The sequence below is a fragment of the Crocodylus siamensis genome, chromosome 1, assembly GCF_052110815.1.
Source record: "Crocodylus siamensis isolate JL-2025a chromosome 1, ASM5211081v1, whole genome shotgun sequence".
Taxonomy (NCBI): Eukaryota; Metazoa; Chordata; order Crocodylia; family Crocodylidae; genus Crocodylus; species Crocodylus siamensis.
In genome coordinates, this window is record NC_143395.1 from 6,636,146 (window position 1) to 6,664,018 (window position 27,873).

Sequence of the window (27,873 nt, forward strand, 5' to 3'; positions counted from 1 at the left end):
GTTATAAAGGTTGTATAAAAAGTACATCTCCCAAGAGACATGCAGTTGTGCCAACTCTCATGATTTTTGGCCTTGTTCTTAAAGGCCGGGTATAGACAAAACAAGAGCCATGCATGCGCAATACTTTCAAGTGGGCGAAATGCTTTTGCCATGCTTTAATGGCATTGGTGTTTGCATGCCTTGGCAGTACACTGAGCAGTAATTCCAGCCACTGTAGGAAATTCGGCCATGTAATGCTCCTTATATGATTTGGGGCACAGCAAACTGAAACTCCTTCAGGGAGTTTTAGTTTGCTGTCCCTACAACTGCAGAGCGAAGCACCAGGCTCCGTGCAGCTCTGCAGAAAGCCCTGCAGGCATCCTGGCAGCAGCCCAGGAAAGCAGGATCCACCCAAGAAAAGCAGTGAGCCTGATCTTTCCCCCATCTACCCCCACCGAAGCCTGCCTGCTCGAGCTGCATTGAGACCTGGTGTTTCCCTCCGTGGCTGCAGTGCCCCCCGGGACCACCCAAGCTGGGTGCCTGTTGGCAGGTGCCATCGGGGGGGGGCACTGGCACGGAAGGAAACACCAGCCCCCCCCGCAGCCCAAGGATTGCTCCAGCCACCAGCAGCTCACCCTCCCCTCCCCGCCGGAGAGGAAGGTAAGTCAACAGGTGTGTGCATGACACGAGGTTTTTTAAAAACCCACTGCTTCAATTTAGGCCCCCTGTTTTGTCTACACACGCCCGAAGTCTGTATTTCGGGAATGTGAAAAACTTACCTCGTCCTTTCATATATATGTTATACACATGGAAGGAAGAGCTAAGATTTTTACAGTCCCGAAGCATAGGCTAAGAACAACACCACTGATCAGGAGAGCTGGCAATACCGGGCAGATGATGTAATCACCCCTCCCCCCCCCACCCCGAGCATGTATCGTAGTGAATGTTCATGCCAGAATATGGATTAGGAGATGCCCAGGGAAGGAGACTAAATTATTTTCTATTCGCAGGACAGTTTAAATACTTCATTGTACATAATATTTCTGTAATCGTCTGTGGACTCCAAGCATTACAGAGTAGTCTCACTTGTTCTCCTCACCCTCTCGTTTTAACCCTTCCAGCCACCTGCTTGCTGAAGAGAAATGGATTGGACTGATCCCGTTCCGATGTTTCTGGCATTTGCCCTGACTCTCGTGGTTTTTACAAAAATTGCAAGTTTCTGGAGTAGCCACATCAGACAGGATTTTCCCCCAGGACCAAGGCCTTTACCTATCATTGGAAACCTGCACATCTTCGACCTGAAGAGACCCTACCGGACTCTCCTTGAGGTAAATCTTTCTCTTCTCGCCTATATCATTACGGATCATTACACCACCTTGCTCCAAAAGAGAAAAGGATTTTCTGCAGCTTTTGTGAATGCCTTGTTTTTGTGAATGCCTCGTGGGATTAAGGGGCCATTGGCACATTTCCTGCATTTCAAGCTCGTGTTGCCTCTCTCCTTCCTCCTCTGCTTGCTCCGGCTGACACCGCTTTTCTTGCAGCTGGTGCACTCAGTTGCTTTCTTCTTGCTAGCTGTGTGCAAGCAGCAGTTGAGCCCTCAGCCTGGAAGTGCTCCCCCTTGACCTGCTGACTTTTCCACTTCATCTGTAAAATAGGGGACATTCAGAGCAGACGAAGCATAGTTGCTACGTTTGGCATCTTGTATAATGCCTCCCACTGGAAAATTGTCCTCCAGTTTTCCCCCAACAGATGGTATCTCTGCCAAGGATCTGAGAACCTCTAATGGTCAAGGACCTGCACTCAGTTTGTGGTGCTTGCTATACAGGAAGTCACTGGCTGTGCTCTGCTAGCTCCTGAGAATTTAGTTCTCTTAGTCATGTTGAGGAGTTCGTGACCCCTTGCGGAGCTATTCCCAAAGATGCAGAGTCGCTGTCTGTCTCAAAATTAATTCAGCATGCTGGGCACCCTGAGCGAACTCAGAGGCCCCGAATAAAACTGTTAGAGGCATGTTATAGTTTACAGACAAGATGCGCGCGCAGGTGGGAATTTTCCACTGTGAAAGAAAACAAGATATCAGGTCAGTTTGAGAGACCCTTAATTGGTTCAAACTGGTTTTTGGCTATGTGCTTGTTTTTGAAACGCTAATTAATCCTTGATTGCTTCAGACCTTAAGACGACTAAGGGTTAGTCATTCCAGAGTCTTATCAGGCTGTGTTCATGAAATGCTGAGTCTTGCTTTGTAGTTGATTTCTACAGTATTATCTATGATCTTGTTAGAAAATGTCTACAGTCGCACATGCTGGTTTTTTTACAACTGCTCATAACTCATCTTTCCCATACTAACTTGTCATGGTTCCTTTTCCAAAATGCCTGCAATGCATTTTTTCTCTCTGATTTTTATGTTTGCAATGCTTCCTTTCATCATTCATGACCCTTACAAGAAATCTATTACTGTCACTCAATCCCACATATTCTGCTAACAAAGATGGTACAGCTCCTGAGCTACTTGCACCTCTGATCACTTTGTGACCTTCTCAAGGGCACCCTTTAACTCACAGGCTACTTTCTCTGCATACACATCCCATATATCTAGCACAAATCTGAATGTGATGCCTCATCCTTCTCATATCTACTAATAGGTAAAATCAAAGCCTGATTTTAAATTAGATCTTCATTTTAATTCCATTTTTAAGTCCACATTTGCATTGTTACAAGATTTGCCCGTTACTTTGGGGTGTGCTCATATATTTGGGTCTTGTTAATTCTATCAGTGTGCTGCTTGTGTTACTTGTGTTTCTACACGGAGCTGTATCTCTCCCTTCCTCAAGCCCTCACCCCCAATGAAGCTATCTTGCAGGACTCAGTTTCAGTGGGGCTGGGTTCCTCCAGTCCCCAAATCAGTCATACACACAAACACACACAGATTAACATGACACACCTGACCCGGCCGGGTTGATCAGCATGGACAGGCTGACACCATCATATACCAAGAATCAGTTCATCAGCGCAACAATAACTACAGTCAGACACAAGCACACAGTTAAACAGAAGACCTCTGAATCCGGCTGGGTGTCCAGATGACACTGTCATGGGCCAGCATTCAGTTCATTAGGGCATGTCTGAGCCAAACTGGGTCAATCAGCCTGTACAAGCTGATCCCCTTATGTGTTTCAAACTCAGCACGTCCCAATCTTTTAGCCTCTTGATGAACAGACCCCACACAGTATTTTTGGGCTTCACAGGGATCTTTAGCTTAGGTAAAAAAAGCGTTGCTGCAGAGCAAGTAGGGAAGGAGAAGCAGAGAAGGAAAAATATACCCAGTTACCACCAGTTTGACTAAAAAGTTATTTATTGCTAAGTATATGAAATATACAACAGCACTAGTAGTAATAGACATGCAAAGGAAAGACAGACACAAACCGTTACAATATTACCCTGGTTTCACTAAGTATTAGGGGGAAACTTAACTCAAGCTTAACTAATACAGTTCAGATTCAGAAATCTCTGCTTAGAGAGAGAGAAGAGAAAAGAGAGAGGGAGAGAGCTGGGATCTCCCCAGTCCAAGGCACTCGGGTTGCAAAGCTGACAGGTCAAAGATCTCAGCACGATCCTTGAAGGGAGACGATCTGCCTCCTTCAGCCTCTTGAGAAGAAAGCAAGTGGTATCAGCACACACACTGCTGCTTCTTTTACAGCTTGTTATACCCCCAGTTCAGTTTTTTTCAAGCATTCTCAATAGTGTAAATCAAATTGTCTTTTCTCTTGACAAGGGGTTATCTGGTTGGAACATCTCAGGAAACTGATTGATACTCAGGAAACACCTACTTGGGAGCCAGCTTGACATTCCTATGGATAGCAGATATACTGATAGGATATCTCCTGGTGTCTTCAAAAACAATAGATAGCTTGCAGCATCAGGGTTTTGGATTTTTACTTGCTGTGAACAAGCCTCAGCTTAGCATGACCTTTCCAGATCTTACTATAGTCTTTTAACAGACTTAAGGCAATTATTGGAGTGTTCATAACCTGTTGTGGAGAGGACTTCCACCAATCGTCTCAGGAAAAGTAAGACAACACTTGTGGTCAGGGCTCCAACGGGCTGGACGCTGTGATGAACCCTGTACCATTGTTCAAATGTTGCCCATACCCCCGACTCAGTGTCTTGCCTCAACATTCCCTAACCCGGCAACCGAGTTTTAGCCAATTAAGTTTAAATAGGCCTCCCCTAGTGGGACCGGGGAATGTATGGCCCAAGCTGCCTATTAACCTTACTTCTGCTTAGAGGAGGGAGGGGTGGGGGGAGGAGGAAAAGTCCTTTGCAAATCCAGATTAGAACTGGTCTGATAAATGCTGAGCTGGGTGTGTGTAGATGTGGGTTGATCAGCATTTGGAGCACAGATTCCCCATCATGGCGCGCTCCCCTGCTTCACTGATCCCAGAATTCACTGCAGTCTCTCATCCAGAGTTCTCCATCTCTCATGTAAATGACTGGTCATCTGGTTCCATCTCGGATGCAAATGAGACCTAGGGCAGTTGTTTCACTCTTCTCACCCTTATCTGGAGGGTTTTAGGTGTGTCTCTCACTGCATTTTAATCAGTTTCTGTTTAGGTGGGGGGGGGGATTCTTTGTGAGTCACACAGGCTGCGTCCTGTGTCAGGGGTCCCCAGGAACATGGAGCTGAGAGGTAACAGCATTAACAAATCACTCCGCCCACAGTGGTTTCCGAATGCAGTTAACAGGCAGATCTTTATCCATGCAGCTAACATGTACAGATACCATAATGCCTCCCTAATGTAACTGAAGGGGAAAACCTTCAGGTGACACTATTTAAAGGTATGTCCTTCATAATGTTCATAAAAATGAATTGATTTCCTATAAATCAGTCAAAAGTGGGCAGAGTGATAATGGATTGGCATGTCTTTCTCTATTTGTCTAAAGTATTCTTTCCATAATGTCAATTTTTTCAAGCAAACATCTCTGCTGTAGTTTTGTTGACTTCAGTAGGTGAATTTGGCCCACTCCTTGAAATACTTGTATTTTTTTCCCCATTTAAGCTGTCAGAAACCTATGGCCCAGTCTTCAGCATTCAGATGGGGTTCACAAAGATGGTGGTGCTCTCAGGCTTCGAGACAGTGAAGGAAGCTCTGGTGAACCAGGCGGATGCATTTGCAGAGAGGCCTAAAGTCCCACTTTTTGAAGAATTATCCAACGGAAATGGTGACTTACATTTTATGGTTGCTCTTAAACTAACTTTATTCAAGAAAGTAGAAATGTTTCTCCATATAAGAAACAGATGATTGAGGTACTAATGTGCCTGTTTGCACCCTCATCCTTTTAAATTGCACCCTCATCCTTTTAAATCAGTTTTTAAAAAGGGACTTCAGTGTAGTCAGCACATGTAGTTGAAGACATAATTGGTGTGGGTGAGAGTAGAAACAACCATACTGAGCGTCATGGAGAAATAGGACTTCCTATATTTATTATACATGCCTCCCTATATGTATGTAGAAATACCTCCCTAAATTTATTATACCTAAATGTAAGGAAAACTAAGGACTAACTCATATTTAACTCACTACATGTATAATTTGGAGCTAATGTAAGGTCCTAATATAGATAGCCAGGGTCAGAGAGGCATCCTACCCAACCTGTATCGATGGTCAGTTCTCCTACACTTTCAATGGAAAGCCAGTACTCTGTGTCCCGCTGAATCCTACTTCACTCTGCAGGTGCTCACAGATCTCCCATTCATTCCAGTGAGCAGCACTTAGATGCCTCCAGATGTGAAGCCTCAGTTATGCAGTAGGTGCATGGCTTTTCCTTCACTAAAATGGGAAGTTTTAACCTGTGCGAAGCTACATCCAACATTCAACTACTCTCTGTTTGCATAAGGCATATCTGTCTTAGCAGAGCTTTGTTGGACCGGGACAGATTAATGGCTCTGTAAGAAGCATGAGACAGTTCCTCCTGCATGAACTGTCTAATGGTTAGAGCATTTGTGCAGTACATGATAGACCTGAGCTCTTCTCTGAGGTGTGCTTGAAGGAACCTTCCTGTTGAATTCTTCTGTGCAAATTGGATGTGTAGCAAGAGGTGTCACAGGAGAAATGTTTCTTCAAGAGAAGTCTGCCATTGCCAGAGGGAAAAACTCTTGGGGCCAGAAGGCGAGCATGCCATTTCGCCTTGTGGTCCAAGGGAGCTGGCACACCTGGGGAAAGGAGGGAACCCTGGTCTCTGGTCCCTGCTTCCTCTGGTCACTTGTTTTAACACCAAATGTATCACAAGCACAGATGTATGTCTGGGATCATGGGGCACTTGTACACATAATCCTCATTAAACTAAATAGGTTTATTAAATTTATAATTATTTATTTTAAAACTTTGCATCAATGTTTGCACATAATAGCCTTTCCGATGATGTAAGCCCGGTGTACAATTCCCAGTAAATTCCAGCAGGGAGAGCCACTTACCAGTCCAACTCACTGCTGGCTTAGCGACTCGATTACACCATGGGGCAGCGCCGTCAAACCAGTGATCCCTGGACCACCGGGGGGCCAGCGCTGTCAGCTTGCTCCAGGAGACCCTCCTGGTGAGCTGGACACCCGCTCAACCCTTGCCCATGCCTACAGCCATTGTACCAGCCCCAACCCCAGCCCCAGCCATTTCTCCACATACCCCTACTGCACCTCCAAACCACATTTCCCCCTTCCTTGAACCATGCGCCCCCACACTGCACCCTCAGACCATGCATCCCCATCCCTGCACTATGCGGCCCCCTCCCTCCCACCACAGGCCTCCCTCTATATCCATGCTGCACAACTTCCCCCACCTGCACCTTGCAGCCCTCCTTCCCCTGCCCAGCAAGTCCAGCTCACATCCATCATTGTGGGTGCTCCAGGTGGGCCATAGCTGGCAGGGATCCCCTCACCACATTGCCTCCCACACTCCCACTCCACTCCACCTATGAACAAAAAAACAGCACATCTTCCTTTTGAATTTTTATATTAACTTATTTTTATTCATCACGAGTATAAATTTTCAAGGAAAAAGGTAGTATATACAAGTTAATATAAAAAAGCAGCATTCATTCAGGGCAGGGGCAGGGGCAGGGACACTTATGGGGTGATGGTGCTGTTGTCACCCTCACCAGGGCATGGCCACGGGAGTAAGTGAGGGGAGCAGGGCGAGCACCCACACAGGTACATAGATGAACATAGGTACAATGAACATAGATGTTGGGCCGGGTGAACCACAGCATCTGGTGTGCAACGCCTGGCATCCAAAGAAACACATTACACCCAGTTATCAAAACAGGGCAACTAGCCTCATCCACTAGGATCTGCAATTCAAAGCAACATCTGCTGGACCAGGGGGTGAACTACAGAAAAAGTTGGGGTGCCATTTGGTGGACAAAGGGGCTCATTACACATCTTTGAGTGCATTTATATTTGCATATAATGAATCCACGGACACAAAGTTTTAATTCATGGTGACCCAAACTAAACTATGTCTGGATGAGTTTTATTTTAAAACACGAGGAAAACTTCTTAAATGTCAGGAAAACCCACACCTGCAAACAGTAACACCATTGAAATGTAAGAAAGGGCAAATTTCATTACGAGTACAAGAGCCCATGGAGTCCTAAGTCATAGCATTATTCCAGATTGCACTGTGCCAAGTCCTGTCTCTCATGGCATTGCCTCTTTTTGTGAGAGAGTCTATGGGTGTTTTTCTACCCAGGCACTAATCTAACCAAACATTGTGAAAGGAAGAGTGATGTTTTCAACATTTCTAAGCATTGGTTTAAATTATTCTTCTGACCTGAAGTCTTTGCTTTACTTTAGGAATTATTTTTTCACATGGTAAAAACTGGAAAGTGATGCGAAGATTTACCCTCTCAACCCTGCGAGACTTTGGAATGGGCAAGGCAGCCATTGAGGACCGGATAGTTGAAGAGTGTGGATATCTGATAGAAAATATTGAATCTGAGAAAGGTGGGTGGGCGCCTAACTTCACACAACCTCTACGATTTTGCTTCATGCCTCTGAAGATGCATAAAAGTACCATTGTTTCATCAAATGTTTTCCATTTAGGAACTGACCCCATAAAATCCGGCTAACTCTTTTTTCAATTGTTTGCTAGAGAAATTAAAGGTATTTTATGCAGCAGTGAGAGCAGTAGCTCTGGTGGTTTCTCTCTTCTCCTCTTCCATGTCCTTCTAAAGTCAACCCTGGAACTTCAAAAGCCCATGAACACAGACCCCCTCCATCCCTAGTCTTTGGGACCAAGAACATTTGGGAACAAGGCACCATGAGCTTGAATGGGGATCCATGAATCTTGAGTCACACTGTGATGTTAATGAAAATTGCCTGCTCCCCCAGGGCAGGTCCTCCATCAATGATAATATTTTCTCAATTCACAGCCATCAGGGATTGAAGTGGAAAGTAGCATTAGGGACAGATAAACTAGGACAAATAAAACTGACACCTTCATTCCTTATTTCAAGACAGGTCTCTCTAAATGAATTGAATGTAATGTCTCCCTGACTAGTGAATATAATATGCATCTACAGTTTTCTTCAGAATAATCCACTATAAGTTCTTACTTCTTCTTGGCTGAAGATGATTTTATGATGGTTGGAAGCAGCTTTCAATGTCCAACTCCAGGTTTCTGTTTATGATCTCCATGATTCAAGCTGATTGATGCCTGTGTGTTTGCCTCTAAATGGGGCAGACATGAAGGATCAACAACAAAAACAAAAGAATAAGAGGAATATAACTGAGCAAAACCAGTTTTTCAGGTCTAGATTTCAACTGATGTGTAACCAAGCAACTGCTGAACTCATCAAGTAAGGGGAAGAATGAGGTTGAGCATAATGGAGCAGAAGGGACTGGAAGTTATTATAGGTCAGGCTGGGCTCTGAGCAACTGTGTATCGTAGCCCAGAACTAGAGGAGAGGAAGAGTGAACCAGAGATATGATGTCCAGGAAAACTAGACCTAGGATCTGGAAAGGACACAGTCTAAATTTGAAAGAGAGAGCTCAGGAGTGGTGAGAAAACTGAGGCAGCAAATGGCATACAGGATTTTTTATTATCATTATATCACTTCTGCTTTCTAAAACAGCAACAGGTTTAGAATTGCTTCTGCATATACACTCATGCTTGCTCCAACAGTCATTATAGTTTCATAGTTTCGTACATGGGCTCTACATGCTGCATATGAATAAACTCTGGAGCTGATTACATTCAAATGGTGTGTGCAGGAGCAAAAAATTCTGGAGCACTAAGCCCCGGAGTTTATTCATGTCCCCTAATTGCACATGAAGATGCACCCTGTCTATACCAAAAAGTTTGATAGCTTTTTGGTTCAGGAGAGCAGCCCCAGAAAAAACTAGAACGTACTACATGCATCTACATCTTTGCTTTAATGCCCAGCAGCCTATTTTACCGAGCTTTAAAGTGGCCTGTAAAACAAGTGTGCTACTTTGCTACTGCACATTAGTGCAGCCTGAGGCTCATTAACTTAGTACCTCACATTGGAGGTATTAAATTGAATATGCATTAGGGAAAGTGTTTTACCTTGCCACTGCAAACTAGTAACTGGTGGCTGATGTGTAATCTTGTACCCCCTTTGGCTCATGATCTCACATGAGGCTGCTCTCTGCCCTGCTTTCAGAGTAGGTAGCTTGGGAGTAGCGAATAGAGCATTACCAGGTCTGAGGACCTGAGCCTTTGTCTTTCAGTCTTGTGTTGTAGACCAGTCCCTGCCTTGTTACTAAGACATTTCGTAGTTTCATGGTTGTTAGGGGCTGGAAGGGACCTTACAGATCATCAGGTCCAGAACCCCTTGCACTGGAGCAGGAAAGACTGCTGGGATCAGATGACCCCAGCAAGATGAGTGTCAAGACACTTTCGAAGATCACCAGGATGGGTGAATGTACCACCTCTTAGGGGAGCCTGCTCCAAACCCTCGGCACTCGATTTGTAAATAAGTTTTTCCTTATGTCTAGCCTGAAGAGATCTTCAATCACTTTGTGCCCATTATTTCTTGTCCTCCCCTGAGGGACCTGGGTGAACAGATGCTCTCCCAGGCCCTGATGTACGCCCCTGATATACTTGTAGGCTGTCACCAAGTCCCTTCTAAGTCTTCTCTTTTCCAGGCTGAACAGTCCCAAGTCTTTCAGCCTCTCCTCATATGACCTGGTCTCAAGGCCTCTAATTATGTGCGTGACCCTCCTTTGGACCCTGTTGAGCTTCTCCACATCCTTCATGAAGTGCAGTGCCCAGAACTGGACACAGAACATCAGCTGTGGTCTCACCAAGGCCGAGTAGAGAGGGAGAATGATGTCCATACCCCTGCTCGTGATGCCTCGGTAGATGCATGCCAGCGTGTGATTAGCTCTGCCAGCTACATTGCACTGGTATTCATTTTGTTGTCTATCACGACACCCAGGTCTCGTTCAGAAGTGGTGCTGGCAAGCGTAGCACTGCCAACCTTATAAGTGTGTTGTGGGTTATTTCTCCCCAAATGGAGCACTTTACATTTCTCTGTATTAAACAAAATCAGGTTGAGGTCTGCCCACATCATGTATTCTCAGCTGATTAAACTGTTACCCAGAGGAACCCCGATGTTCTGGGGAAAGTCTGCTCCATCTCTTGGAGAACCCTGGGACCTAAGACAGATGGATTGCTGATCCCACATCTAGTAATGGGGACCACACTGCGTATCTTTTCCCTTAGCATTAAACCAAGAAGCCATATAAGACAATGCCAAGAACCTGCACAGACATAGCAAGACCAAGGGCATGTGGAGCCAAACATGCTAGCCTCATGAATAGCCATCAAGGAAAAGCTCCGTGAGATCTGTACCAGTGGTAAGGCTGTGTCAGGGAGCAGGAACTCAGTATGCCTGGACTAAGTTCTTCATCGTGCCACCAAGCTCTGGTGTGACCTCAGACAAGTCACTTCATCTCTCTTGGCCTCGGTTTCCCCTCTGTAAATGACAATGATAATATTTGCTCTAATCCACTCTTTTCTGTGACAGCTTAGATTATTTATACACATGCTCTGGGAGTGTGGAGCAGAGGCGCTTTAATTAGAGCAGCTCCGAGAACCACTCTAATTAAAGCTGCCAGAGCATCTCATGTATTAGCATCTCCATGCTGAAAAATGGTGGCAGGGGCACTTTAACTAAAGCTCATTAAATTAGGTAGTTAAAGAGCCCCCACTGCCATTTTTCAGAGCTGGAGTCTGCTGGAGCTCAGTAATTCCCCTGCTCCAAAAGACTCAGTTAATCAAATATGCTCCAACACATCATGATTACAGCACATCAGAGCAGCCTTGCTGAGCATGTCTAGGCACCCTTAAATCGCAATCTCTTTGGGCCAAAAAGTATCTCTCATTTGCATGTACAGTAACTAACAGAATGATGTCCTGAGTTTGGACTGCAGTCACTATGTGCTATGGTTAAATAATAAACGTGACTTTTATTAATTATGCTTTTCTACAATCTCTTCTTTGTTTTCAATTTCTTTTTAGGCAAACCCTTTGATCCCACAATAATAACGAATGCAGCGGTCGCTAATATAATTGTATCCATATTACTTGGAAAGCGGTTTGGCTATGAAGAGCCCCAGTTTGTTAGACTCCTAAATTTGATTAATGAAACTGTCAGGGTTGGTGGATGGCCCTCCGTTGCGGTAATTTTGAGTTACTTAATCTCACTGTTCAAATACAGGCATGTTGTTGTATGACTTGTGCAGAATATTAAATCTTTCCTACGAATCAGAAACCGCTGAAATGTAGGTCCACCTGGGTATTTCCTCTCATATATGTAGCTGAGAACTTCTCGCTTTACAAAACTGAGTGAAGGATGAGAATACGTACATTTTCTGCTTATATGCCCCAACATACACACAGGAGAAAACTTATTGTTTAAAAAAAAGTCAGCGCCCTAGTTTCTGTGATGTAGCTGGGTAAGTGAGCTTGTGTGCAGCTCCCTCCTCCCACAGCTGCTGTAGGCCCTGAGCTGGATCTTTGAGAACTAGCTCCATTACCACTCCATGGCCGCCAGGTAGTCCAGAGTGATAATTAGTCAGAGTGGTAATTAGCTATCAAAGACCCTCTTTCATGCATGGCTTTATCTATTTAGAGCAAATGACTTCCAGGGAAAATGTATCTTTGAAACAAAACCCCATACAACATGCAGGCCTACTTCTTCCCTCAGGCTCACCAGTCCCTTGACCTGAGGTCCCTAGTTCCTCCCAATTTATCCATGGATCCGGTCTGTAGCACCCTGCCTAATTAGGCAGCTACACTCCACTGATCTATTAACCTCTCGACAAACACCCTACCACTTCTTGCAGGGTATTAGCTTTCATGCTGCTTTCATCAGCACTTCATTATCCTTTCATGCTGCTGGAACATAGCCCAGACAAACAAGGCATATGAATGGAGGCAGGGTTCTTGAAGCTACACTTTGGTGCATTGTTCCTCTAAATCATACCTGGGTGCTCTTACTCGGGGAGCTCCTCCATGTCTCCCCTCTCATTTTTTTCCATGTCACTTAGTGGACTCAGGCATTATGGCAGAGAGGAGATATTCTACTACTCTCATATAAGTTTTATGGTCTCTCACATACTTAGGTCCTTCCCTTGCATCTCCAACGCAGTTTACAGTGCTAGAGCATACCAGCCCCACTTCTCTCCCAGGGAACTTAAAGAAGATTTCTCTTAGATGTTCCCAGTTCAGTGTAGTGAAAAATGAAATCAGGTAAGGTATGTTTTTTTAAACTGGATACTTCCAGACATTTTGACTAGCTCTGTTAGGTAGCTTGGAGGAATGGGTCTCTCTACGTTGCCTCTGTGCCAACTCTGGGAATTACAGAGAAGCAAAGCACACCCACCTACCCGCTCCTGTCCAGGATGCGCTGAATCCTGGATGAGGCAACACAGTGCCTTGGAACAGCTCTGAGAATATGCCCCAAACACCCTGTCCCTGCATGATTACTGGTGAGCATCCAGGGTCACTTTTAGGGCAAATGCATTGCTCCATTTCTGGGACTTCTTTCACAAGAAGCAGGAGTGAGCAGGTGAAGGGCGCTTCTCAGCAACATGCCTGAGGTCTGCACAGAAGCAGAGGTGACACATCACAGGATACTCAGCGGAGCAGTTCTGGTTCCCTCTGTGTTTACACTACCAAAACGAGGCCAAATCTCACATGAAGACAGTGTTATCAGTGTCTAAACTAGTCCAGCCATGCTAAATACACGTTAGCTTGGAGAGACGGTGGCATGTAGTATAAACGGGTTGAAGAGTAGCTTTGCAATTATTGCTTCCCTCCTGTATGCTCCTAGATAAGACAGGGTCAGCTTGTGAGTGAGGGCTTAGGAGCTGTTCATACCCCAAGTGCAAGAAAAGAACTCCCTAGTGCCTCTGTTAGCTAGTTTGCAAATTAAGCATGCAAGCATTCACTCAGTTTTGTCAAGTACTTTCAGACCTTTGCTTTATTAGTATACATACATAAAGTATTCCCAACGCTTATTTTTCCTTTTTGTATCTTCTCTTCTTTTTTAGGTCTATAATATGTTCCCAGCCCTTGGATTTCTCTTGAAGGGTCACAAAACTCTTCTTCGAAATAGAGACGAAATGCGTGCTTTTGTACAGGTTACTTTCATAGAACACCTCAAAAACCTAGACAAAAATGACCAGAGAAGTTTGATCGATGCTTTCCTCATAAAACAGCAGGAGGTAACTAGGCGTCTGAAATTTTTTCAGCCTTGCATGTTTCCTTCCTATATATTGGAGTTAAAAGCACAGCTGCAAGGTAATCTAACTTGAGTGAAGTACCTGCCTGACAAGGTAGCTGAGTTACCTACATAGCTTGCTTCTGTTAGCCTTTTTGCAACCAGGGGGTTCCCTAAAAATGTTGTCAGATTTGAGGAGGGTGAGGATAGTCAGGTACTGTCGTTTCAACCCTGTTTATTTACAAATCCTGCACAGAATCCTGTTCGCCTGAGTACAGCACGAATCATATAGAAAGCGATGGTCTCTTTGCCTGCAGCTCCAACCTCCTCTCTGTCATCTTAAAGTGGTCTCTCTGAAGAATTCCTCTAAAACAAAGTCCCGAGCTTGACCAGGAGTTCGCCTGGGAACTGACTGAGGCCGCTTGCTCCAGGACCTTGGTTGTCATGGGTGACTTCAATTACCCGGACATCTTGTGGGAAGATCACTCAGCTAAATCTGAGCGGGCGCAAAGCTTTCTCTCGTGCGTGGATGACCTCTACCTGACTCAAGAAGTCTATGGGCCAACGAGAGACAAAGCGCTGCTTGACCTGGTACTGGCTACAGGGGACAACCTAATCGGCGACCTAGTGATGGATGGGAAGTTGGGTGACAGAGACCACGAGCTGATCACCTTCACCATCCGCCGTAAAGCTGGCAAGTCAGTCAGCAACACAGAAGTCCTTGACTTCAGAAAAGCCGACTTTGATAAGCTCAAGAGGCTAGTCGGTCAGGCCCTCAGGGACCATGACCCCAGGGAGATCAGAGTTCAAGAAGAGTGGTTGCTTCTCAAGGAAGCGATCCTCAGTGCACAAGCTAAATCTATTCCAACACGGAGGAAAGGCAGCAAGAAGGCACAGCAGCCCCCCTGGCTCTCCAGAGACCTAGCAGACCTACTGTGGCTAAAAAGGAAAGACTACAAAGGATGGAGGACGGGATTCACCTCCAAGGAGGATTACTCCACGCTGGTCCGGTCCTGCAGGGACCAAACCAGGAAAGCCAAGGCTGCAACTGAACTCCAACTAGCTTCAGGCATCAAGGACAACAAAAAGTCCTTTTTCAGATATGTGGGGAGCCGGAGGAAAAGCAAGGGCAATGTTGGACCCCTGCTAAACCAGATGGGGCAACTGACAACTGACGCCCAGCAAAAAGCCAACCTATTAAATACGTACTTTGCGTCAGTCTTTCATCAGTCACACGGGATGCCCATGCCTGCTATGGGACAGGGAAATCTGGGTGAGGGGGATCCCCTACCCTCCATCAATGCTGACCTCGTGAAGGAACACCTTGAGAAGCTGGACACCTTCAAGTCAGCTGGCCCTGACAACCTGCACCCCAGGGTACTCAAGGAGCTGGCGAGCGTCATAGCCCAGCCCCTGGCACGGATCTTTGAAAACTCCTGGCGCTCTGGTGTAGTGCCCGAAGACTGGAAGAATGTGGTGCCGATCTTCAAGAAAGGGAGGAGAGTGGATCCGGCTAACTACAGGCCCATTAGCCTGACTTCTATCCTGGGGAAGATCCTAGAAAAGTTTATTAAGGAGGCCATCCTTGAGGGCCTGGCCCAGGCTAACATTCTAAGGGACAGCCAGCATGGGTTTGTTGTGGGTAGGTCTTGTTTGACCAATCTCATTTCCTTCTATGACCAGGTGACCTATCACCTGGACAAGGGAGAAGAGAGTGATGTCATATATCTTGACTTCAAAAAAGCTTTTGATCTGGTATCCCATGATCACCTCTTGGCCAAACTGCCCAGTTGTGGCCTTGGCTCCACCACGATCCGCTGGCTGGGAAATTGGCTTCGTGGTCGGACCCAGAGGGTTGTGATTGATGGCAGTCATTCATCATGGTGCCCTGTGACCAGTGGGGTCCCTCAAGGCTCTGTCCTGGGACCCATCCTGTTCAACATCTTCATTAACGATGTGGATATTGGAGTCAGGAGTGGACTGGCCAAGTTTGCCGATGACACCAAACTTTGGGGCAAAGCATCCATGCCAGAAGATAGGCGGGTGATCCAGGATGACCTGGACAAGCTCAGCAAATGGGCAGAGGAGAACCTGATGGTGTTTAACACCGAAAAATGCAAGGTTCTCCACCTTGGGAGGAAAAACCTGCAGCATCCTTATAGGCTCGGCAGTGCTACATTGATTAGCACTACAGAAGAAAGAGACTTGGGGGTCATAGATTCATAGATTCATAGATGCTAGGGTCGGAAGGGACCTCAATAGATCATCGAGTCCGACCCCCTGCATAAGCAGGAAAGAGTGCTGGGCCTACATTACCCCAGCTAGATAAACATCTAGCCTTCGCTTGAAGACCCCCAGGGTAGGGGAGAGCACCACCTCCCTTGGGAGCCCGTTCCAGACCTTGGCCACTCGAACTGTGAAGAAGTTCCTCCTAATATCCAATCTAAATCTGCTCTCTTCTACCTTGTGGCCATTATTTCTTGTAACCCCCGGGGGGGCCTTGGTGAATTAATACTCACCAATTCCCTTCTGTGCCCCCCTGATGAACTTATAGGCAGCCACCAGGTCGCCTCTCAACCTTCTCTTGCGGAGGCTGAAAAGGTCCAGTTTCTCTAGTCTCTCCTCGTAGGGCTTGGCCTGCAGGCCCTTAACCATACGCGTGGCCCTTCTCTGGACCCTCTCCAGGTTATCCACATCCTTCGTGAAGTGCGGCGCCCAGAATTGCACGCAGTACTCCAGCTGCGGTCTGACCAGCGCCCGATAGAGGGGAAGTATCACCTCCTTGGACCTATTTGTCATGCATCTGCTGATGCACGATAAAGTGCCATTGGCTTTTCTGATGGTTTCGTCACACTGCCGACTCATGTTCATCTTGGAGTCCACTAGGACTCCAAGATCCCTTTCCACTTCCGTGCCACCCAGCAGGTCATTTCCTAGGCTGTAGGTGTGCTGGACATTTTTCCTCCCTAGATGCAGCACTTTGCATTTCTCCTTGTTGAACTGCATTCTGTTGTTTTCTGCCCACTTGTCTAACCTGTCCAGGTCTGCTTGCAGCTGCTCCCTGCCCTCCGGCGTGTCCACTTCGCCCCATAGCTTAGTGTCATCTGCAAACTTGGACAGAGTACATTTCACTCCCTCGTCCAAGTCGCTGATGAAGACATTAAAGAGTATCGATCCAAGGACTGAGCCCTGCGGGACCCCACTGCCCACACCCTTCCAGGTCGAAACCAACCCATCCACCATGACTCTCTGGGTGCGACCCTCCAGCCAATTCTCCACCCACCGGACTGTGCAGTCATCCAAGTCACAGCCCCTTAACTTGTTCACCAGTATGGGGTGAGATACCGTATCAAAGGCCTTCCTGAAGTCCAAGTATACGACATCCACCCCTCCTTCTGCGTCGAGGCGTTTTGTGACCACAAGATGAACATGAGCCTCCAATGCGATGCTGTGGCTAGTAAAGCGACCAAAATGCTGGTGTGCATCCATAGATGCTTCTTGAGCAAATCCCGGGACATCATTCTCCCCTTGTACTCGGCCTTGGTGAGGCCTCAGCTGGAGTAGTGCGTCCAGTTTTGGGCTCCACAATTCAAAAAGGATGTGGAGAAGCTTGAGAGAGTCCAGAGGAGAGCCACGCGCATGATCAGAGGTCAGGAAAACAGATCTTACGATGACAGGCTGAGAGCCATGGGACTCTTTAGCCTGGAAAAGCGCAGGCTCAGGGGTGATCTGATGGCCACCTATAAGTTTATCAGGGGGGACCACCAGGATCTGGGGGAACGTCTGTTCACCAGAGCGCCCCAAGGGATGACGAGGTCGAACGGTCACAAACTCCTGCAAGACCGTTTCAGGCTGGACATAAGGAAGAATTTCTTTACTGTCCGAGCCCCCAAGGTCTGGAACAGTCTGCCAGCGGAGGTGGTTCAAGCACCTACATTGAACACCTTCAAGAGTAAATTGGATGCTTATCTTGCTGGGATCCTATGACCCCAGCTGACTTCCTGCCCTTTGGGCAGGGGGCTGGACTCGATGATCTCCCGAGGTCCCTTCCAGCCCTAATGTCTATGAAATCTATGAAATCTATGAAACAAGTTCCTAGTGCTTGTGCAGACAGTGTCTTGTGTCCCTCTTCCCTCTTTCAGAGATTCAGAAGCCTTCACAAAGCAATAGTCAATGGAACACTTCTGTCCAAGGTCATTTGTACATGTAACATGTTTTTATCTTTCTTGGGCTGCAGCACCATGACTGTTTGCATGCGTGAGTGTTCCAGAAACTTTAAACATCTTTTTGGTCCATTAAACTAAAAATCCTCAGCTATAGTTTAGTTTGGCTCGCTGCTAATTAAGGTGTCACCTCCATGGATTTGTTGCATGAGAACACAAAGGCATTCAAACACATGTAATGAGTCTCTTTGCCCACTGGATGGTGCTGCAACTTTTTTTGTAATTCACCCCTCAAAATTGCTGCCACTTTTGAATTGGTGCTGGGTTGCTGGGGGGGGTTGGGGGATGGGATAGTTCTGCTGCCCCTTTTTTCTTGTGCTGTATGTTGGCTTCCTGCTCCCACAGCTGCGGGACAGGGCATGGGGAGTGGAGCCTCAGGCTGGGGAGCAGTGTGGAACCACCCCACTCTTCTGTGGTGCCAGCTGGGGACTGGACTTAATTCATTCAAAAACCTAGTATGTGCAAACGCTGATGCAACGTCCCAAAATAAACAAGTTTAAATTTAATAAACCTATTTAATTTAATGAGAATTAAACCCCGTGATATGTACAAGCATCCCATGTGTCTTGCAGATGCCTTTGTCTCAGGAGATGAGAGGTGACTAAGCTGCTGGTGTCTGAGTTTCATGGTTCCGCAAAGGACCATAACTGTTTTATAAAATTATCATGAGTGAAGGACAAATTCAAGACTCACCGTATAACTCTGCATGGGTTGACACCTTCCCTTTCTGATTTTGGAGGCATAGGGATCCACATGTGCAGTTCCCCCTGAAGCAGGACTGATACCTCCCTTGTTGCTAAGGAATTAGCAACAGGCTAATTTCAAGTTCCTGAAAAGTGTTTCTCTTTTAATGTATTTGACAGATGCTCTTTCACTTGTTGGATTAATCCATAATAATTTGGAATTCTAACTGCTTTGACTGGCTGTGGTCAGTCAGATTAGACAGAGTGTTTTCCTGTTGTTGCTACTGGTGTTACACCAGAAACCCTGGGCTTGGACAAGGACACAAAGATGATTTTGATTCCAATGAACTTAAAGTCTAAATATAAAATAAGGGACAATGAACAGGATGTGAGTTTCCATGATAGACAGGAGTCTTAGAACACCAGTGGCTTAATGTTGTCATGCTCATTGTGGATATCACAGCAAAGGAGAGCTCCAAGGATGTATCTGAAGGACAGCAATGATTTGGTTTTGTGGATGCTTATGGGGAGGAAGCCTGAAGGGACTTAAATGAAAATTGAACAAGTGGGTGATGGAGGCTGGATAACACTGAGCAAGTAGGTGCTGTGCTCCTACTTACCCCCGGCTGGGAAGGACAGAGCAGGCTGTCCTTCCTCCATCCATCTTGCCTTCAGGATCCGAGTTGGCAGGAAGTCTTGAGGACATGGAGAGCCTCACAAAAATACAGCTCACTATAACAGCAGTGATAGTAGCCTTTTTTCCTCCAAGTGCCTAATGGCTATAACAGCTGCAGAAGATACAGGAGTCCTGGGGTTAGATACATCATTTGCCTGAAGGGACATGAGTTCTTAAGTGTTTGTTGTCACCCTCTAAGGTACAGTATATTCTGGGGTTGGGCTCACTCACTATTTCCTCTTGAAAATGATCCACATTGTAAAAAATAGTTAAATGTTCATCGGGTCCTAGAGACAGAGAAGGACACTGTTCCTTAGTGATTGGGATGCACACATAGGTGGAGAGAGATTACAAATCAGTTCCTTACTGCAGGGAATATTTAAGCATTTTATACAACTTCAGCAGGAAGAATTAGGAACTGTCCATACCAGAGTACACAATATCTTGGTAGTTAAATTCCTCTTCTGTAAGGTAGGAGAGGTAGATTGCTGAGATGTGCTGAGAGGAGGGATTTGTCAATAGTTTGGCCAATAGATTATGATGGAGGAGTCTGTGATGTTAGCACCTTCTATCAACCATCTTTTGCCAGAAATTTCTTGCTTAACTAGCCTTCAGGATATTCACCACATGAACCCCAAGTGATGGAGGGTACTTTCCTACAGCCTGGATTTGTGCCTTCAAAACCTCTGTGAGAAAAATAGCTTAGGTCACATCCATCTCCCTTGCATGTCCTCCCTTCTAGCTTTCAGTGTACTCCCTTTGTGGGTCCCAGTCGTCAGACCCTGACCCCTTCTAGGTAAGAAGCAGCTGGTCAACTAAATCAGGGTGGACAAGTCCATTAAACGTCAGGCACCAAAACGTCTGTGGCCAACACATTGTATGTCATTGTGACCAAATACTCTCTGTATCTCACCCTAGCTTCTTAAAGCTGTAGATCTCAGGACTGTTATGGTTATAGAGGGAAAATATCTGTATCTACAAACTCAGTCCTGCTAAGAAGCTGAGTATGTCAACCTGATGCAACAATAGACTTAAACACGAGGACACCTTGAAGCTCAGCAGACATCCCATTGATGCTGAATTATTTTTAGAATGTCTCCTGCCATCAGTGAGTTTGATTATGTGTTTAAATCAAAGCACATGCATACATAAATGACCAAACTGGGGTCAGGATGCTTAAGGCCTGGCAGACTGAGTTTAGGTAGAGAAATCAGTGTGTTTCTCAGGGCATCTGATCACAGCCTTTTTAGTTTTTCCTTGCACTTAAATAATACAGACCTTATTTAGTACCTATTTCTTGGTTTGCTAAGATGCAAACTTCCAACAGAGACGTTGTAGTTTTAATCAATATTTCCTTTCCACTTCTTAGGAGAAAAATGGCGATGATGGTTTTTTCCACAATGATAATTTAAAAAGCCTTGTAGGCAATTTGTTTGCTGCTGGCATGGAGACCACTTCCACTACACTACGCTGGGGCTTTCTCCTAATGATGAAGTACCCCAAAATTCAGAGTAAGTGTTCTTGTAACAATTGCCATTCTGAACAAACACCATACCTGGAACTGTGGAACTCCACAGTTAATTTATGAGCTGCTACAGGTAAAATAGGTCAGGAGTACAGTGGAATACCCAGTTACCTGTGGGGGCACATTTCTCACAAGAAAACGACTCTCCCTGCAACCTCACAGTTCTGATACTCAAAGGGAATTTACAAAATACCTGTCACAGATGAGCATATGAACTTCACTTCATCAACCTACTAATACAAAAAACCATAGACTAAATATAGACATCGGATTTATGACACACTATAACCTGCCTGACATCTGACTCCCCAGGTAAAAACCTCCACTTTTACCAGCTATTCTCATTCCCTTCCCTACCACCCTCCAGTCCCTCATTCTTTGACTACAGCTACATTCATTCTCCCCTCCTGCCCCACACCGCACCATGGGTCTCTCACCTGCTGATCAAGTTACATTTTAACTGATCGGCTGTCATGCATAGGTACTGGCCTCTGGCTGTTTTACCACTCCATCCAGGAAGAGCACAGACCATCTGCAGATGGTTCCTCGGCCTGACAAAGGGTGTTTGTGCCTGAAACCTTGCTAAGAAGAATTTATCCAACTATTTGAGTTGGTCTAATAAAAGATATTGGATTTACCCAAAGAATCTTATTTGCCTATGTCCTTAGGCTACAACACGGCTACAACCTACACCCTTGGATAAAACTGCACATTCTAGAGTACTATGGCTCCATCAAAGTCTTTCTGTCTAGTACCTGTTAAACTATGGTATGATTTGGCAATTTAAAGAAGGAAGTCAGTTACCCATGTATTTTCAGAAGCTCTATATTTTTCTTTGAGTGATGAATACATGAAAATATCTGATGTTATTTGCATCACATTAAGTATAGAGGGAAAGATTTTTAGACTTGTATCCATTTAACCTATGAACTTATACATTTTATGCTGAACACATACAACACTTCTTTGGGACTTGGACGTACTAGTTTCCTTCTTAAAGGGTTAGATTTCTTTGGCAGAAAAAATCCAAGATGAGATAGCAAGAGTTCTCGGATCAAATCCGCCACGAACTGAACATCGAAGTAAGATGCCCTACACAGATGCTGTTGTCCATGAAATCCAGAGGTTTGCCAATATCCTGCCATTGAATCTACCTCATGAAACTACAGTAGACGTCACTCTCAAAGGCTACTTCATTCCAAAGGTAAGGTGCTTGTAGCATTGTTCTTCTTACCTCTTCTTCTGTGACATCCACACTTTAGGATTCCTGGCTTGGTTGCTGCTGTCAAATCAGACAATCAAAAATCAGCTGACAGTATCCACCAAGTATTCCTGCTATACCATTAATTGCCTATTACCATAGCAATGATCAAGTGGGTGCAGATGGTGTGGTGCGTCATCACACAAAACACAATGCATATTTTACCACTTTACAAAAAACTAGAAGCTTTACTAATAAGCTAGAGGCCTAGGGATGTATTCTTCATGTTAAGATCAGAGCAAAAACAAAAACAAAATGTTTCTTGGAATGTGCATGAATTTGTTATATCATATATTGTGAATAAAAAACAACAAACAAGGCAAAAATAATCAAAATCCCAAGTTTCATTAGTCCTGCAATCATTAGAATTAAATATACATTTCTCTTTCAGATTCATAAAACAAAACCTAGCCTTCATGAGCATCTTGACAGTGCATCCAGTGCTTCACCAAAAGTTATTTCCATACCCAAGTTAATTTTTTTAGCTAGAGTTAAAACCAGTCTGGAGGGCTGTGGAATATGAGCTTCATTACCAGGAGCAGCTAACAGACAGCAGCATTGCAGAAGGAAGGTTAGCCTGATTAGTTGAACATCAAGACCATTAAGGAGGGAGGCTCATTAAAACCTGTGGAATGAAATTTAGAAGGAATAGGGTAGATGATAATGAGCCACGAAGTCAACTGACTCCCTCAGAGCTCCCTGACGAGAAATGCTGCTGCTGCCAGGCAGTCGGTTTTATACTTTTGGTGGACCAGGAATGAAAGGGAGGTGGGGGGGTGCAACTGCAGCATTGTACATGCCCCTCCCCTACCCAGCCTGCATCAGCCCCAGATCGAGTGACCAGATGCCTTCACAGGAAGCTCCATGGATCTGTTTTTCAGAATACCTACATCATCCCATTGCTGGCCTCTGTGCTGCGAGACCAGTCTCAGTGGGAGAAGCCAGATGTTTTCTATCCTGAGCATTTTCTTGACTCTGAAGGAAAATTTGTAAAGAAGGAGGCCTTCATGCCTTTCTCAGCAGGTACGTTCTGTTTTCTGCTTACTGCTGCGATGAAAACAGAGCTAAAATTCAGCAGATTATAGCATAAAGTAATGGTTCTTTGCATTTTAAGCTTCATGTCCACTCACTGTACCTTGCATGGACCAGGTTTCCCAGTTTGGCTTAACTGTCCTCCTTCGCCCCACCCTCCACCCACTGATGTAAGGGCTGTGATGGCAGAGTGGTTAAGCTGTCTTGCCACAACTCCAGATGTGTGAGAAGGTAGCTTATGCTGGATTTTTCCATAGTCTGCCCCCTCTAACCAAATCAGCTGTAAGTGGGAACTTGGTTATTTGGGTTGGGGAGTCAGGTGGAGAAATGTGATGCTAGCCACATTCTCCTTCACGCGCTGTTGGCTGTGAGAACCAGGACATTTAGCCCTGCTAGCACAATGGGCTAGTAAGCCTCAGTAAATCTCTGATCCTAAAGAAATTTGATAGCCTCTGTTAACCAGGTGGATCAGTCCATATCATTATAACAGCTTCAATAATTCTATTAAAGTTATCAACCTTTAATTTATAAATTGCAGTCATTAACAGCCAAAATTCTTCCCCAAGACACTTGAGTAAAACTTCCCCTAGTGATCAGCTGGCCAAAGGCAAATGTAAAGGAACTTGCAGGAATACTACAACGATCTGGGGAACAGCATTCCTGGGAAAGGTGCCTTGTTTAGCCTAGCAAAAGGCAGTCTGAGCAGGAATAGCATGGTTGTATGTAAATGTAGTTGAGACGCAGGACCCAGTGAAGGAGAAGGGTTATATTGGCAAAGGAAAAATGGGTATCAACTGTCCATGAATAAACTTAGGCTGGAAATTAGAAGAATGTTTCTGCAGCAGCCTCCTGATATTGGAGACAAGAAATCTAAGGGCCTTTAAGATGGCCCTTAGTCATCTAATGCTGAGGCACCTTTTGGAGACACCAAACTGTCCCCAGTGGCACCATGAGGACCCTAGAGACTTATCACTTTCTAATAGGATTACCCTGGTGAGTTTGGGCACTTAGGGCACGTTTACATGTGTCCTGGGCATGGGGGCTTGAGAGCAGTGCTTTAATTAGACTTGATCCAAGAGCCAGTCTAATTAAAGCAGTGCTGCGTCTCCTGTATCAGTGTCCCTGCACTTCAAAATGGCGGCGGAGGTGCTTGAACTAATGCTTACTGAACAAGCTGTAGCTCAAGCACCTCACTACCACTTTGAAGCTCAGGATGATGATAGATGAGGTGCAGGAGGCTGCTGGAGCAGGGTTATTGCGATGCTCCAACAGACAGGTCCGACGTGCTAGAATTCCAGTATGTCGGAGTAGCCTCTGCTCCCGGGTAAAGGTGTTCTTAGTGTTTTTAAGCATTCCAACAAATAAATGAATGTAACCTGTGCCAGTATACTAAGGCACGGTGATCCATTGGATTTTGGGCCTTTAAGGTGCCAGTAGCGTTGGGAGCCCCTCAGGCAAACTACTGACTGAGAGGTCCTGTGGAGAGGTGTGTCCCTCACCACCCAGGAATTTGCTCTGAACCTGATGAACATGTTATTCTTAATTATACACAACAATTTTTATATCGTATGGAAAAAATAAACAAACAGAAAATAATAACAATAGTTAATAACAAAACTAACAATTTAGACACAATTTACAACCGCAACGTCAGGTGCATTATTCCAGCACACTTGGTGATCCCATTTGTGTTAAACAACTTAAATAACAAAATTCACCTCATTATAACCCTTTGAAATAGATTCATCCCCATAACCCAATTAATTTTCTTCTGGTCACAATCCACCCCCCATGAGCCACAGTACAGCTATAACCATGATCCACCACTAACTAGATGGCGAAGGTGAGGCTTCTGCTCCTCTGGGGAAAATGGGCTCCTTTACCCATTCCTGGTAACACAGTGAAACAAACTCTGAACAGCTGTCGCAGGTAACAGAATCTGCTTGTTTCCTTTATTGGCAGATTGTTCTCTTCAACAGTTTCCTTCTGAAAATACACTTACTCCAAACACTAGTGATTAGGTGTCCCCTCACACACCCATGCTGGTTTGCTTTCTCTCATCCCACTCCCTCTTGAGACCATCTCCCCCACCCAGCACGTCCACCTGCAGAGGTTTTCCTCTGCAGGTCTCTGACTGGGTGACTCAAGCCTTTCCAGCTGGATTTCATCTCCTCCCCCTCCTCCCCGCCCCCAGCATCTCAGTCAGACATAGCTTATAGCCTGGTCATTAACCCTTTAAGGGCTCTGCTTCTTCTCCCCCGCAAAAAACTTACCTGCCTTGTTTACCAGCCCCTCCCCACTCTTACCCTGGAACTGTGTCCCTGGTTGCACAGCTCCGAACCCACTGGGGAATCAGCTTCTCATAGGATGACACAGGCTGTCCCTCATCCTGATGCCTACTCCCTGGGCAAGCTTCAGCTCAGCCTTCCTGGCATGGGATGAGTCTGTGCCCCTTCTCTCCAGGGCTGGAGTGCCTCCTCCAAGCTTCTCTTCTGCTTTTCTTTTTTTTCCTTTTCCCTCCTTCAGCTCAATAGCAGCCAATCAGAGCCCCCTGTGTGAAATGTGGGCTCTGGTCACAATTTAAATGCTCCAATAAGAAGCATGCACCGTGCACTGCATAACCTCATGTCTGGTAAAGCTTATTCACTCTCTGCTAAGTTTGCACACTTTTCTTGTAGAGCTCTTAAGCAGAGCTCACCCACTCAACTTGCAGCCACTTGCAAACTTTGCAGCTGTTCAGAGATGACCAATCTGGATCTGCCCCAAGTGTTTGAGATCTTCAGAATCCATATTGCTCCTTTCGCTTCCTACTAATAGAGCTGTCTACTCTGATTACCGGGCAGAGACAGTGCAAAATGTTGAATGCTCTAACACTAAACCAAGGGTGCTCAACGCTGAGCCCACAGGCTTGATCCAGCCCCCAGCAATGTCATCCAGTCTGTAGGAGCCCCCAAGGTTTACTAATATTTACAAAATTTGTGAAAGTAGGCTCATAGTGTGGAAAGAGACACACATTTTTTAAGATCTCCATAGAACATGTGTTGATGATTTTAAGTTTAAAAATTACAATTCTCCTAAAGAAATTTCACACATACAGGTTTGAATGTTTATTTAAAAAGTTTCAGTTTAAAAAGAGACACTCTTTGACCCATCTGATCAACCATTAAACAACCCAGCCAAATAAAAGCCTGAAAATAGCAGAAGAAACAACAACAACCTGAACATTATACATGAAAAAAGTCAAAGGAAAAAAAAATTGTGTCTGAGGGCCCTCTCAACATTCAGGTAATGGAGTGCTAGGAACTGAAGCATGAACACAATCATGCCTCCTGCCATGCCACACATGCATGTGTCCATCCTATCATACCTTATTGCTGGTACAGGGGAAGCCCATGCACAGCTGGGGTTGCACCTGTAAGGACTCTCCTTCCCAGCAGTGCCTCCACGGCATCAGTGGGACTCTCAGTCCCAGTGCTGTGGGGTGCCTCCAGGACAGAGAGTCTTGCATCTGTGGGCATCCTGGTCCCAGTGGCCATGAGGGCACCACCAGGAGTAGAGTCCCCTCAGTTGCAGGACTCCCAGTCCTGGCTGTGCATGGGACACCTGTGTCTGGGAGCCTGTCAGCTAACGGGGCTCCTAGCCACAGGGGCAGAATCTTTTGCAAGTGCAAATTAAAGCTGGATAGCAGCCAGCTATAACATAAATACACATTTTCAAGGTCTAACTTTATACCTGACTGGACCTTTTAATGGTGTGATAGTCACTGATCTCAGTTAATTGTGCAATTAATCAGTTAATTGTACAATACCTGTAACATGTAGAGAGGGCCTGAGAAACAAAAGAGTCTAGGACAAAAAAAAAATTCTAAATTTCTGGACAATATAAATATTAAAACAAACAGAATCAAAGTAAAATGATGCCAACATTGTATCTTCTGTTCCACTTTCATTGTTCTCCAGGGCAAATTTCTTTTTCTTTCAGTGTTTCACTTACTAACTGCTGCATTTTTAGGAAAAAGTCCTGTTCTCAGCTCCATCCCTTTAAAGGGAGCTAGGTCTATCCAATCATAACACCCCATTGGCTTACTGTGGTTAAGGCATCCAGTTTCTGTGACGAATAGGCTACAAGAGAGTGATGTGAACTACACCTCAGACAGCCACCTTTAGCTTCCCTAGCCTGAATGACCTAGTACTTGTATACCACTGGGTCAACTGGGAACAGCCTCTGCCATGAGTTCTTGCCAACCTGGAATGCATGTCTGTGGAGCTGTAGCAAAACACGTCTTGAAATCTGACATAACTAGTTGTTTATGTTCTTAATACTGGTGTTTCTTGAGAAGAAAAGCTGACCTTTCCCATTTGTCCCTTCTTAGTGTTAAAGAGTCTAAAAACTGCTTTTGAAATACTTATGCTTGTTGTGCATTTCCTTGCAGGCCGCAGGATGTGTGTGGGTGAGAATCTTGCCAAAATGGAGCTCTTCCTCTTCTTCACGAGCCTCCTGCAGAGGTTCACACTTCACCCTGCCCCTGGCGTTTCCAGCTCCGACCTGGACCTTACCCCTGCAGTTGGGTTTGCTACACCACCAATGCCCCATCAGATCTGTGCAGTGCCCCGGGCTTAGGGCTTCTGCTCTGGCATCCATGTCTTACCTGTGTGGTTTCATTCCCCTCCATTCCCCACCACCCCGCCTCCCGCCACACACATCTGTACAGCTCATTGCTTTCTTCTCTGCTTTCCACTTTGTATAGAGGG

At 45.5% G+C, this 27,873-nt stretch overlaps 1 protein-coding gene across 1 annotated transcript; it reads left to right on the forward strand.

The window, feature by feature from the left end:
- The first annotated feature begins 560 nt into the window (after window positions 1-560).
- LOC149872528 (cytochrome P450 2K1-like) lies at window positions 561-27,873 on the forward strand. The gene is made up of 10 exons (XM_090030810.1): window positions 561-639; window positions 1,101-1,307; window positions 5,034-5,196; window positions 7,823-7,972; window positions 11,517-11,677; window positions 13,553-13,726; window positions 20,674-20,815; window positions 21,849-22,033; window positions 22,972-23,113; window positions 27,555-27,873. Exons 2-10 carry the CDS (start codon window positions 1,122-1,124, stop codon window positions 27,740-27,742), a joined length of 1,491 nt encoding a protein of 496 aa, XP_089886936.1. The 5' UTR covers window positions 561-639; window positions 1,101-1,121; the 3' UTR covers window positions 27,743-27,873.

What these genes read in the sequence shown, in the direction of transcription:
- LOC149872528 (XM_090030810.1), top strand. Translation starts at nt 1,122, where the DNA reads ATGGATTGGACTGATCCCGTTCCGATGTTTCTGGCATTTGCCCTGACT. An exon ending in CCTACCGGACTCTCCTTGAG is followed by an intron (nt 1,308 to 5,033) that starts GTAAATCTTTCT and finishes TCCCCATTTAAG; the next exon opens with CTGTCAGAAACCTATGGCCC. An exon ending in AGAATTATCCAACGGAAATG is followed by an intron (nt 5,197 to 7,822) that starts GTGACTTACATT and finishes GCTTTACTTTAG; the next exon opens with GAATTATTTTTTCACATGGT.